The following is a 14029-nucleotide window of genomic DNA, read 5'->3' on the forward strand; positions in this document are numbered from 1 at the left end:
TTCTATATTTAACACTATATATAATTGATACCGTAATCAAATGGACGAGGCTTTGATCATTGTATGTAAACATTTAAATCTATAACAATTGGCGGATTCCCTTTGTTTATAGTAGTTTAGCAGATATTAATAAGATTAGTAATTTGTATTTGGAGTTGAGGACTGATTCTCTCCTCTCCCACGTATATTCCTCCTATTGTTTCTGGTTATATTATACTATAAGATGGTTGACTCTAAAGGCAGATTAGTTTCCCAAGATTATTTTTATCTACAAGCCAATCCTTATCTTTTAAATTGGCTTATTTCCTTCATATTTCTCCATTAAGCACCACATGGAATCAAAGATTATTCCACCCACCTCATAACTATTTAAATAAAAACATAAATTCTGACTGTCTAATACAAATTTTAATATTTTAGTAAAAATGGTGTGAGATTTTTTCCTGTTTTTCTAACAAAACTAAGAAAATTTTCTGTACCAATTTATTTTAATTTTGACAATTAATGTCTATAAGAAATAAAGAGGCTTTATATAAATAAAATTATAAAATCAACTCAAATATTGAATACAAACAAAACATTTTTATACGAAGTATATTTTATGAAAGTCGTTGATCCTTTATTTTAAATGTTTTTGCATATTACACCTAAAAATAAAACCCTTATCATCAAAAGTAAAAAAAACATTTTTCAACATTATAAGTGACAAACGAGAATGAATGGCCCACCCAAATTGATTAATGTCGTTTCGGTGCCGTCATTTAATCGAAAAAAAATTGGGCGTAAGACTTATTAAATAACGATCAACGATCATTATTACTGATGCAAATTGGTTCATCCTGCGTCAATGTGGTACCCGTTCGCATATTAATTTTACAATCGTAATTAATAACGTGAATATGTATCGTGCGGTTGCGAAAGCCACTTCCGGAAATTAATATTAATAATGAGCCTTATTTAATGAAAAGAAGGCTGTCTGTTTGAGCGACGTTCTATCACATTGATAATCGGGAGGGATGAAGTGATTACGGTCCCTTTGTACAATTAAAGAATCCAATTAAATCGGACTAATTGTAAATCACGTAATGCGGTTTAATGTAACCTGTATATTGAGGTTTTATCGGCACTTTGTTGTCGGCTCAAAAAATACGAGAAATAATTCTCTCGTTACTCATAAGCCTAACAATTCAATTGTTCTGAAATCGTGTTAGCACACCCACAAACCGTTCTTATTTATGTGATCTTACGGAAATCAATTAGAATATCCAAACCTATAATTCACCCGACGGTTCGATCTTATCTGGCGTTTAAATTATGCCTTTCCACCGATAACATCATCCATAGATCATGTTCTTACGAATACAACGTTGCTGCACAGATTGAGGATCTGTGCTCATTTCGTATGTGGTTGGTCTCTTTTGAATATTCTCTACGTTCAATTTTTTTACACAACTCTCAACTCCGGCAAGAAGATCAAGGATATGATTTAGAAGGCCTTCTTTATACGAGACAATCGATTCTGGTCTGTATGGAACTGACATATGAGATAAATCATTAGAAATGTATTTTTTGTCCTTTATAATAAGGTTTTTATTAAAAACAAACCTTACATTAGTGTCTGTCCTGAACAGGACATTATTTAAATGTAATTTTATTTTTTAACACTTTTGAAAGTTTATTAATCCTCTTTTTAACTGTGTTACTTATTTTTTCTTCTTCTATTCTATTTAAAACATATATTTAGATTAAAAATAATTCGTACAGATTTACTTGATGATTTGAAAAACCAGTTTAAAGTGACAATTGATGTATTGAAGATGAACTGTGTTAAGAACAGCCTGAAGTTTGTACCAGCGAAGAAATATTTCAGCAAAATCCTCGTACAACATTTTTGAAAGTAGGCCAGTCATTAAACTGTGATGAATCAATAATTAGAAGAGGTTTCATGCAATGAAACAACAAATCACTTTAAAGACTTAAGGAGCTTCAAATAAAGGGTTTAGCTTGAGGAGGAGGTCATGTACTATAGTTGAGACATTTCTCCAGGTGTGACAGTTGAATTTTTTATGTAATAAATGGTTTAGTTTTGGGGAGGAGGTCATGTACCATAGTTTAGACATTTCTCCAGGTGTCACAGTTCAATTTTTTAGGTAATAAAAGGTTTAGTTTTGAGGACGAGGTCATGTATCATAGTTTAGACATTTCTAGTTGAATTTTTTAGTTAATAAATGGTTTAGTTTTGAGGAGGAGGTCATCTACCATAGTTTAGACATATCTCCAGGTGTCACAGTTGAATTTTTTATGTAATAAATGGTTTAGTTTTGGGGAGGAGGTCGTGTATCATAGTTTAGACATTTCTCCAGATGTCACAGTTGACTTTTTTAGGTAATAAATGGTTTAGTTTTGAGGAAGAGGTCATCTACCATAGTTTAGATATTTCTCCAGATGTCACAGTTCAATATTTTATGAAATAAATGGTTTAGTTTTGAGGATGAGGTCATGTATCATAGTTTAGACATTTCTTCAGATGTCACAGTTGACTTTTTTAGGTAATAAATGGTTTAGTTTTGAGGAGGAGGTCATCTACCATAGTTTAGACATTTCTCCAGATGTCACAGTTGAATTTTTTTATGTAATAAATTAAACCATTTATAAGAAGGAGGCCATCTACCAAGTTTAGACATTTCTCCAGGTGTCACAGTTCAATTTTTTATGTAATAAATGGTTTAGTTTTGAGGAGGAGGTCATGTACCATAGTTTAGACATTTCTCCAGGTGTCACAATTGAATTTTTTAGGTAATAAATAGTTTAGTTGTGAGGAGAAGGTCATATACCATAGTTTAGACATTTCTCCAGGTGTCACAGTTGAATTTTTTAGGTAATAAAGGGTTTAGTTTTGAGGGGGGGGGTCATCTACCATAGTTTAGACATTCCTCCAGGTGTGACAGTTGAATTATTTGTATAATAATTGGTTCAGTTTTGAGAAGGAGGTCAAAACTGAGGGTAAAAAACTTCAGAATTTTTCCTTGTAACATAAATTTGCTCGTAGAACGTCGATGAATAAAAATTAAACGTTAATAACTTTTTCCGGTACCTAATTATTATTTATCAGCGTTAACACAGTTATTACATTATGGATCATTAAGTTATTAATGTGTGATAAAACGACATCAACGTGGCAAAATCAATTTTTCCCCTATTTAAAAAAACACTCCCGCAAACAATTAATACATTGTAGCTAATTTATTGACGTAATAAACAGTTTTATTATGAATATAAAAATAATTATTTATAACCCCTTTAAGTGTGATGTATTCGTTATGCCTTTTGATACTGTACATCTTCCAAAACCTATAAAATAAATCCTAAAACAACATTTACGATCATTTAAACACGCCAATTAAATGCGGTTGCAGTTTAAGGAATTCCACTGAAAACTTTGTAATGATTTTCTGTTAATTTAAAATAATAACGACGAAGGTGTTGTTAACAACACAAACCATAATTTCGCATTAAAAACACACACAAATGAGCGGCCGTAAAGTCCGTTAAGTAGGTGGTACCGCAGTACTTTGGGTTGTTGATGCAATGTCAAATAAGCATCCGTGTAAAATATGTTAATTGTATGTGTTTCGACTCATTACTACAACGTAATTAGTATTGCGTGTTGGTGCGTAATTTACATGTCTTCCTGTAAATATAATTACGCGATGAAATATGATCGGCGGAATCTGGATTTGTGCTGTTGAAATAAACGATCGGCGAAATGTGTTTATGACAATCGATCTAATGCGATAAACGTATAAATAAAGGTTCGTTTTGTTAGTTTACATTGTTCTACCCTCGACGAATTGTGTTTAAGTGCGACCATTCGTGTCCCATCACGACTTTAAACTGTTTATTTCTTTTTCACTGTTTAGATCTTGGTTCCAAACTTAAGTCGTCCACTTCTGTACCAACAAGGAAGTTTTATGTCGCGTTGTTTTCTTAAAATAACCGACTTAGCCAACAATGCTTTGTTGTTTTTGTTCCAATTTAAGAAATTTGGGGCTGCAAACATGTATTATTTTTAAATAATCAAAAATGTTAATTTTAAAATGTGCACATTTGCTGAAATTACTCATGAGTGAGCAAAACGTTAAATTCCATTAGTATTAAGTTATTTTAAAAGCAGTTTATAATATTAAATAATAAATAAAAAATCTACGTTTAATATATATTAACAATATTTTAATAATATACTTATGTACATATATTTTTAGATATTTATAACGGACAAATAAACCATTAAATCCTCAAAATTAATGTGTTTATGGGTGTTTATTTTCCTCTTTCAATATTAAATAAATATTATTTTAATGCGATTATTCCAAGAAAATTGATTAATTATTTCTCTTTTCTCCAGTTTTAAAAGATAAAACAGGATGCACAAAAGCAATTAAAAATATCTAATTTTATTAACAATAAAAAAGTTATAAAACAGTTTTTAAAGTGACAGAAAACAATTAAAAAATGGTTAAAATTTTAGTATTATGTTATTGTCTTTGTTTTAATATATAACGGCCATTAAACACATTTGTGTTATTGGGTTTATGGTACTTTTTGTAAAAATGTTAAAAGTAACGAAAATATATATATAAACTATTTAAGACATTTAAATTTATATATTTATTATGTACAAAAGTGAAGTTAAAAAAGATAAACTTGATATTGATGGTAAGAAAAAAAATAATTGACAAACAAAAATACATAAAACAAGTTTTTTATTGATTAGAAAAATATTAATTATTATTAAAGCTAATTAATAAATTAAAATTAAAAACAAGTTTTAATGCAGAAATTTATTTATGACAGAAATAGGAGAACTACACGTTGAATAATGAAGAAAATCTAAATAAAATTTTTTTCTAAAATTTCTCCTAAAGAAAATACAGCCCCTCAAATTTAATTTTCATAAATTATTTTTTTCTTATATTTTCGTATCCTTTGGACCAATCGTGTTTATATTTGGTATGTGTTTTCCTATAATATATGCCTATAATTTGATATAATGAACATTTTCAATATTGTTACAGTGGCGTAGATTATGGGGATTTTCCCCTTTTTGTCGCCCTATTGTCTACGTTACTGAATATTTTTTAAAACTATTAAGCTTTTCATATTCCTTGCACAATTTAGAAGAAATAAGGTACTTTGATTAATTTTGATTAACAGAATCGTTTTTGAGATATTTCAGTTTTAATGTTTAATTTTAAATTTCTTCAATTAAAACGAAGACATTAAAATTGAAATATCTCAGAAACGGCTGTGATAATCAAAATTAATCAAGAGCACAATTTTTTTCCAAATTATGCAAATAGTATGAAAAGCTTAATAGTTTTAGAAAATATTCAATGTCGAAAAAAATAGGGTGGGAAAAAGGAAACAACCCCCCAGAATCTACGCCACTGTAATAATATGAAAAAAAAATATTACATTAAATTGTAGACAAGTATTTTAGGATAATACATATCAAATTTAAATACGATTGGACCAAAGGTTACAGAAATATGAGGAAAAAACAATTTTCGAAATTTAAATTTGAGTGACTGTATTTTCTTCAAGAGAAATTTAAGAAGAAATTTTGGTTTTCTTCACTGTTGGACCTGTTTTAATTGGTACCAAATTTTGACCATCCAATTTAGGTTAGGTTAACTGTCAGAAAATATGTCAAATTTAATTTATTTATTAAAAATTAATTAATTTTTTGCATATTTTAAAAATCAAATTAATTTTTTATAAACGTTTAAATTAAATAAAGTTGCCATAAAAACCATAAATTTGTCAAAAAAAAAAAAAAATCAATAAATTTTTCATATATTTTAAAAATTAAAAATATTTTATAAACAATTAAATTAAATAAATTTGTCGTAAAAACAATATGAAATTAAGTTCATTGTTTCATTTTTGTTTATATTATAAATTAATTTTTTCTACAGTTAAAAAAATAATAAAACAAATGTTAGACATTTAAATTTCTCTAATATTTGAGAATTTATGTTTTTATTTCAGTCACCAAATTATAATAACAATAATATAAAAGCTTATAAAAGAAGTAAACCACTAAAACAAAGTACAATTAACAGATTTTTAAAATTTATTAAATTTTGTCAAAGGTGAATAAATAAAATGTTCAGGGCACTATATTCTCATTAAAATATTTTTTTTAACTAATAAGAGTAAGTAATTAAGTAAATTAATGTGCTTTGAAAGTTTGTTTATGTTTCGCTCCCACAAAAATTTAATTAAAGAGGCAAATAGTGATGCAATTTTAAATTAAAAAAAAACTATCTAATTAAATAAATTCTTTTATAATATTCCAATTATATGACCATAAAAATTGTTATCAAAAGCACAACAACGACATAATTTGTACAATTCTCATATATTTAACGGCGATGGAAAAGCAGTTACTGTTGGTGAAAGTACAAATAAACAAGATAATAGCTTAGCTGAATTATCAGATTGAGTGCAAACACAATTAAACGTCCATTGTAGGAAGATCCACAGATGGATTTAATGATCTTTCCTACAATTGCAAGTTCCGTCTTATTAAACGTGGATTACAAGGAAACAGAATGAAAAATGATAATGCATTCAATGTACTTTTAAACCTGTCAAATAAAGAGGAAGGAATGCCTTTATTGGACCGAGAGTTATTTATTGAACGCATCCACAAACACCCCATTTACTTCATTATCTTAACTCTTAATATCCGTGCTTTTTATCACGTCAGATAATATTGAAAAGTTGTTATCCTCCATTATCGGCAACGATATAAATAATTAAACCAGACACACGAACGGTTCATGATAATTACGAAAAATAACAAATATATGGTACACGCGTCCATTGTTATTGAGAATGTCAATAAAATCGATTCCGAATCAGTCAATATTTGGGCGTCGTGATCCGTTTTCACGGGACAATATTTAAATTGAATTAAACTTTCAGCGAAGAAAAACTCGGAACGAGAAGTAAAGCACGTTGGCAAACAAAAAATTATGATGTAGGCGATCAAATATTGATGTTTGCTCCAAATAATTTACGACAACTCTTATTATTCCAGATAAATTATTCATTAGGCGGCGGTTAATAACAAGACCGTGGTTGTTTACCCGATTTTTCGACAATCTTGTGTTATTTATTAACAATAAATGTTGAGTTAAATGTTGCAACGCCCGGTACGACTTACAAACTTGCGGGAAAGAACAATCACTCCGTTAAATCACTGTTAAAATAGGTTATTTCCAAACAAATTACGTTCGAGGTTTAGACCAATAAATCTTTTACACTTGACAACTAATTATCATAACTAATTTAAATGACTGTTTGTTTATATTATAATTTAAAAGGAGAGGGAATTATTTATAATTTGTATTTTTAACTCGAACAGAAGGAATAGGTCAACTCGTATCTACTACAAACAGTTTCGTTACGTTGTTGGTTTATCAGTACGACACGACTTCTGTCTGTGATTTCGTGTTAAATTTATTGGGAATTTATGGCTGTCTTACAATCCGTCCATTATTCGTCCCCCCCACAAAATAACTATCAAAAATTAACCAGAAATTGTTGTGCAAGTTACCAAACATTGACCTCCCGACAACTTAGAAGTTTTTCCGTGATTCCTCCGGTATGGAAATAAGTGTTTACGACACCGACAACGATCAATCTTCTTAAGCGTTGTCAATCTCCTTTAGTGCTTTCACCGATGACAATGCGATTCAGTAAAAATCACATTCGGAACAATGCTTCCCACATTCTATTTATTTAAAGGACCGAATCCTTTTTTGTAAACGTTTTGTAGGTGTTAACCCTCAGAAAGAACCGATTTATTAAAATTAATTCGTGTGAATTGGCCGAAAAAACGGGTCAGTACATACATCTGAATGTATGGTTAAATTGGACGTAATTAAAATTGAATTAAATAATTTTTCAAACACTTCACCTGGAAAAGGGGCAAATCAATTTAGTTTCGGACATAAAAAGCATAAGTAAGGTAATTGAAAACTTTTATATTTAATTTAAAAATGTCAAAAAATACATTTCAATCATCAACTGTGACTTTGACGCTATTAAGAATTTCATCTGAAACTGAAAAATACAATAAACAAACGTATAAAAGTTGTTACTAAGTTACTAAGGGATGAAATGACGTTCATTTATTTTATTTTTCGTCCCAGATTACATTCTTATTAACGCCAAAGCCACAATTAAAATTAGAATCGATGATGTAACATGCTAATTTTACATGAATCCAACAGTTGCTGATCTTAAGCCAATGGGTTTTAAACTTTTCATTTTGATTGATTCCAATTTCTTGCGTTGGTGGGGCGTTTTAAAAAGACTTTTGAAGAGGCACCCTTCTGTAAACTCACTTTTTGTGTTGAAGTTTCCGGTGGGGAAGCTTTTTGAGCCAGTTTTTTCTTTAGTCTCTTTTCCTTCACTCATTACATGCTGTGATCATCGACACATTAATTATAGAATTTGACAAAAAGTTCTTCTAAAATACAACCTAAAGTGCACCAATTACTTTGATGTCACTCCAACTGGACTGGAAAAGATGAACTTCCAGCCTTTCTATTCCATTTTGATTTGTAGTTTCAATTACTTCAGTAATTCCCTCTTCTTTCCTCTTTTCTGATACTGATATATAAACGTATTGAGTTTGTTAAGTAATCCTCACTTCTTTGTTCTAATAGAGTTCCTCCTATAGGAGATTGATCTAATGTTATTTCTATGTTATCCTTATCAAAACTACTATCTCACCTAGTAATTCCAATATCTGTGAGTTGTTCCTGTTTCACTGAGTCGTGTTCTAAAGATCGTTTCAAATATGTAATGGGCTTGAGCTTCGAATAGCAGACACCGACATCGATACGTTTAATTTATGTTATTAATTACATGATATCCATAGCAACACATTAAAAACATGAACAACACGTATCAACTCACTTGATTTGTATTAGTTATAATCATAGATTGATTAATTATTAGATATATTCAGCCATAGAACTATAAATTTCAGGTTTAAAATTAAAAAATATATTGTTAAATTAAATTTAATGTTCGATAAGTTTAATAAAATTGTAAAATATCAACAATAATATTAAAATATTATTATAAAATATGAAATTTGCTAATAAAAGGTATAAAAATGGTGATCAAAGTTTGGGATCAATTAGAACTTGCTTAATAATGAAGAAAATCTAAATTAAATTTTTTTCTAAAGTTTCTCCTGAAGGAATTACAGCCCTTCAAATTTAAGTTTCTAAAATAGTTTTTTACTAATATTTCTGTAACCTTTGGTCCAATCCTGTTTAAATTTGGTATGTATTATCCAAAAATATATACCTACAATTTAGTGTAATAAACTTTTTCCATATTATTACAGTGGCGTAGATTATGGGGGGTTCTCTCTTTTTGTCGGCCTATTTTTAACGCCATTGAATATTTTTTAAAACTATTAAACTTTTTATGTTCTTTGTATAATTTAGAAAAAAATTGTGCTCTTGATTAATTTTGATTAACACACACGTTTATGAAATATTTCAGTTTAAAAGTTCATTTTTATTTTCTACCAACATTAAAACTGAAATATTTCAAAAATGGTTGTGTGAATCAAAATTTATTAAAGAATCTTTTATCTTCTAAATTGTACAAGGAATATAAAAAGATTAATAATTTTTAAAAATATTCGGTGGCGTAAGAAATAGGGGGAGAAAAATAGGAAGACCCCCCAAAATCTACGCCACTGTAATAATATGTAAAAAATTTATTTCACTAAATTGTAGGCATATATATTTGGATAATACATACCAAATTTAAACACGATTGGACCAAAGGTTATGGAAATATGAGAAAAAAACAGTTTTTCAAATTTAAACTTGAAGGGCTGTATTTTCTTCAGGAGAAAATTTAGAAAAAAATAGTATTTAAGTTTTCTTCATTTTTAGACGTGTTCTAACTGCTCCCACATTTTGAGCACCCATTTTAGAAAAACCTTGTATAATAAAAATATATATGTTTAAGGGTCTACAAATATTTAAACTGAAATATCTCAAAAATGGTTGTGTTAATCAAAATTAATCAAAGCATCTTTTTTATTGTAAATTGTACAAAATATATAAAAAGCTTAATATTTTTTAAAAATATTCGGTGGCGTTGAAAATAGGGGGAGTAAAATAGGAGATCCCCAGAATCTACGCCGCTGTAACAATATGGAAAAAATTTATTACTTTAAATTGTAAGCTCGCATTTCAGGATTATGTATTTCAAATTTTAACACAATTGGACCAAAGGTTTCGGAAATATGAGGAAAAAACAATTTTTTAAATTTAAATTTGGAGGAGTGTAATTTCTTCAGGAGAATCTCTAATTTATTTGGATTTTCTTCATTAATGAACGTGTTTTCATTGTTTCCACATTTTGATAACCCCTTTTATAATAAAATATAAAATTATAAAACATTAAAGATGAATAATTTATTTTTTTTTTCTAAATTTCAAATATATCAAAATAATTCAAATATTATTAAATACTTTCTGTTATTAAAATAAAAAAGGTAAATATATAAGTAATAAACTTTTAATTATATTTGAGATAAAAAATAAAAAAAACTCAATTCAGAATGAAAAATATTAATATAGATAAAAGCTTTTATTTAAATACAAAATAAATCATAAATATATTGTTACTCAAAGGACAAAAATATTATTTATGGTTTTAAAATATTCAAATCCATTTTGTTAATATTAATAACAAAAAATATGACAAGGAAGTAATAAAAATATTTTAAATGTGACTATTAGTCAATATAAAATTGATTTACATATTTATTTTATAATATATAATAGTCAAAGTGATTTATTTTCATTCAAAGACTTTATCTTAATTTATTTCTAAAAAATTAATTTCATATATAAATATGAAGAAAAAAATAATAATAAAATAAAATATTTCCATTTGTATTTTTAAGAGAATTTATATCAGTAATTAATAATACCTGTTAAATATTTATTGAAATTTCAAACAAATAATTAAAATTATTTTTTGTATTAATATGTAATTTTGTAGATAATGTATATTTAATTGATTTGACAATTTAATATATACATATTTTCTTTGTCAACACTTTAGTTTTTGATATTAAATAAAAAAATAAAAAGTGATGATAGAAATTAATTAGTTAATTAAAATTTTTATACCACTTTAATACTAAATTAATTTGAAAATATTTCAGATACTTTACATATTTCCAATTTAACTTGAAGGAAAAATTTCTGTTGCAATTTTTTATTACCCTTCCACAACACAGATTTACTACGTACGCCATAAAACTGATAAAAAAAAACTCACCGCCCATGATCCAAAATCACAACAATCCGCAGATCAAAGTTCAAAAACACCGGAGAGGAAACTTCAAAGCGTCGAGCACATGTTCACAACGAACCCGCGTCCGCACCGCTTCGAAAAAACTTGAAAACACCGCGCGTTCAGCAGGAATGTTCCGGATGGCGTGCGGCGTCGCGACGACCGGACACTAATCCACGGAATCCGGCCTGCCGTCGGTAAAGCTGTGTCGGTGTCGGTGTCGCTTCTCCCACCAGAGCGTGTCGTTCGCTACTGCGAGAGCCGCTGGCACGGCGTATCGTCGACGGGCCCGATCCAGCGCCCTTCTTCGCCTCGTCGCGACGGGCTGTTATCAAGTGCATGTGCGCCCTACCCCCGTACATCATATCGCCGATGTCGGTGGTATCTCTCGATTGGGTTCTTATCGATGGGGCTGGGGTTTAAGAGGCGGACGGCCAGTTAATTACACGCTTGTTTGGACTCCGTCAGTTGAGTCTTTGGATTTTGAGGTTTTCTAGGGGTGGCGTCTATGTCTTGTTAGATTTATTGATATAATAAATTGTTTTGGCAAGGAAGGGCTATTAGTTTTATTTTTCTTTTCAATTTGTTGCCATTTGGAATTTTTTAAAAGTTTTATTATTAACAATTATCGAATATTATTTTATTTACATTCTATTTCCATAACTGCTAAAAATACATATTTGTAAATGAACAATAATTAGAAATATATATATTAGTTATAATAGTAAATTTTATGTAAAATTCATTTATTAATTTGAATGAAGGAATTGAGTTAAAACATAAGATTATAATTAAATTTATATTATTAATATGGATTTTTTTTATTTCATTATTTAATTTGTGTATTTGTGATTATTTTATTATAATTATAATAAATAAATTATATTTATGTACTCTTTTATCTTTTTGTTATTTCTCCTTTATCACTTAAAAAGTAAACTTTTAATAATCCTAAAATAATATTTATTTAATTATTAATTTAATTAAAAGAGTAAAAAAACATTTCTTTTCAATGTAATAAATAAAATTACATTTTTACAAGTTTTCTCATAAAATTTCTTTTTTTTATTCTCCATATATAAAAAAAATATATTTATTATTAATTTTTAATTTACAGTTTAAAGATTTATATAATTATATATTTATATTAAATTCTGATAAGTAAAAGTGGTTTATTCCAGTTTTAAAATTATCTAAATTTTGTGACTTTTTTAACTAATAGTATTACATAATTATTAAATAAACTTATTTTTAGTATTTTTTAAATAATTCTTAATATTACTTAAACCACATAAATGAACGAAAAAAAAAATGTATTAATATTATAAAAGATTAATTAAAAATTAAAATTATTAAAGGCAATTAATTTTTAAATTTTTGCCCATAAAAATTATTATTAATTTTCAGATAATTCAGACTTTCATTTTAGGAAACATTTGATTCATTTTTTAGACTTTTTGAAAGTGAACGAAACAAAATATTAATAATAAAATAATTAAATTAAAAAATAAAGTTATAAAGATAAAAAATATTTGGATTTTTTTGGATGAAACTTATCATTATTAATTTCTAGATTCTCATTTTAGGAAATATTTAATTAATTTTTCGAATTTTTTAAACAGAACTAAAAAGAAATATTAATTAATTATTAAAAAATAAAATTATAAAATATTAAAGACAAATATTTCACAATTAATTTTTTAATTTCTGTCCTTCAAAAATTGTTATTAGTCTCATTTCAAGACATTTTTTTTTAGAATTTTTGTGACTGCACGAAATAAAAATATTAATAATAATATATTTTAATTAAAAAATTAAATTATAAAATATCAAATATAAAAATATATTACAAATAATTTTTAATTTTTTTCTTATGTATAAAAATTCATTATTAATTTTCAGATAATTCAGATTCTCATTTCAGGAAAGATTTAATTAATTTTTCGAAATTTTTAAACTGAACTAAAAAGACATATTATAATATAATATATTAAACAATATCCCATAATTAATTATTGAATTTTTGTCTATAAAAATTATTATTATTAATTTTCATACAATTCAAACTCTCATTTCATGAAAAATTTTATCAATTTTTTAGAATCATTGAAAATAAACGAAACAAAAATATTAATAATAAAATAGATTAATTAGAATATAAACTTATAAAATATTAAAGATAAATATCTCACAATTAATTCAATTATCCAATTTTTGGTAAAATTTCTTCTTTAACTAGCAAATTTACTATTAAATATTATTTATTTTATAATTAATTATAGGTACAATTAAAAAATAAAATTATAAACAATTTCCTTACTAAAATATTTTTAACATATTTTAGTTACAAAATAGTTTTTTATATACACATTTTCTTCGAAATATTAAATATTTGACTTAAATATTTTAAGTGTTAATATGTCTATAATATTTTTAATATGATAATAAAATAATAATTTAATTGTAATTAAGATAATAAAATAAAAAAATACGATTTAGAATGGAAAATTTAAATTTATAGATAAAAGCTTTTATTCAAATGTAAAATGTAAAAACAAAATCAATAAATTTTGTTTTTATTAATATATATTGTTTTAAAATATTCATTCATTCT

At 26.7% G+C, this 14029-nt stretch overlaps 1 protein-coding gene and 1 long non-coding RNA gene across 3 annotated transcripts in view; both read right to left on the minus strand.

Annotated features, from left to right (window-relative positions):
* The window catches only part of LOC109599549 (tyrosine-protein kinase transmembrane receptor Ror), a 58618-nt gene extending 46987 nt beyond the window's left edge, over positions 1–11631 (minus strand). The window contains exon 1 of the mRNA XM_020015557.2: positions 11401–11631. Within this exon, the coding sequence (XP_019871116.2) occupies positions 11401–11407 (7 nt within the window). The 5' untranslated portion in view covers positions 11408–11631. The remainder of the gene's footprint in view (positions 1–11400) is intronic.
* Positions 8043–8915, minus strand: LOC126265412 (uncharacterized). Of its 2 annotated transcripts, XR_007547900.1 has the most exons (3): positions 8812–8915; positions 8558–8752; positions 8043–8499 (listed from the first exon to the last, which is right to left on the minus strand). It is a non-coding gene; the product is annotated as an uncharacterized LOC126265412 (long non-coding RNA). The 2 variants fall into 2 exon arrangements; XR_007547899.1 differs by having other exon boundaries at positions 8043–8752.
* Positions 11632–14029: the final 2398 nt, after the last annotated feature.

This window comes from Aethina tumida, chromosome 4 (genome assembly GCF_024364675.1).
Source record: "Aethina tumida isolate Nest 87 chromosome 4, icAetTumi1.1, whole genome shotgun sequence".
Lineage (NCBI taxonomy): Eukaryota > Metazoa > Arthropoda > Insecta > Coleoptera > Nitidulidae > Aethina > Aethina tumida.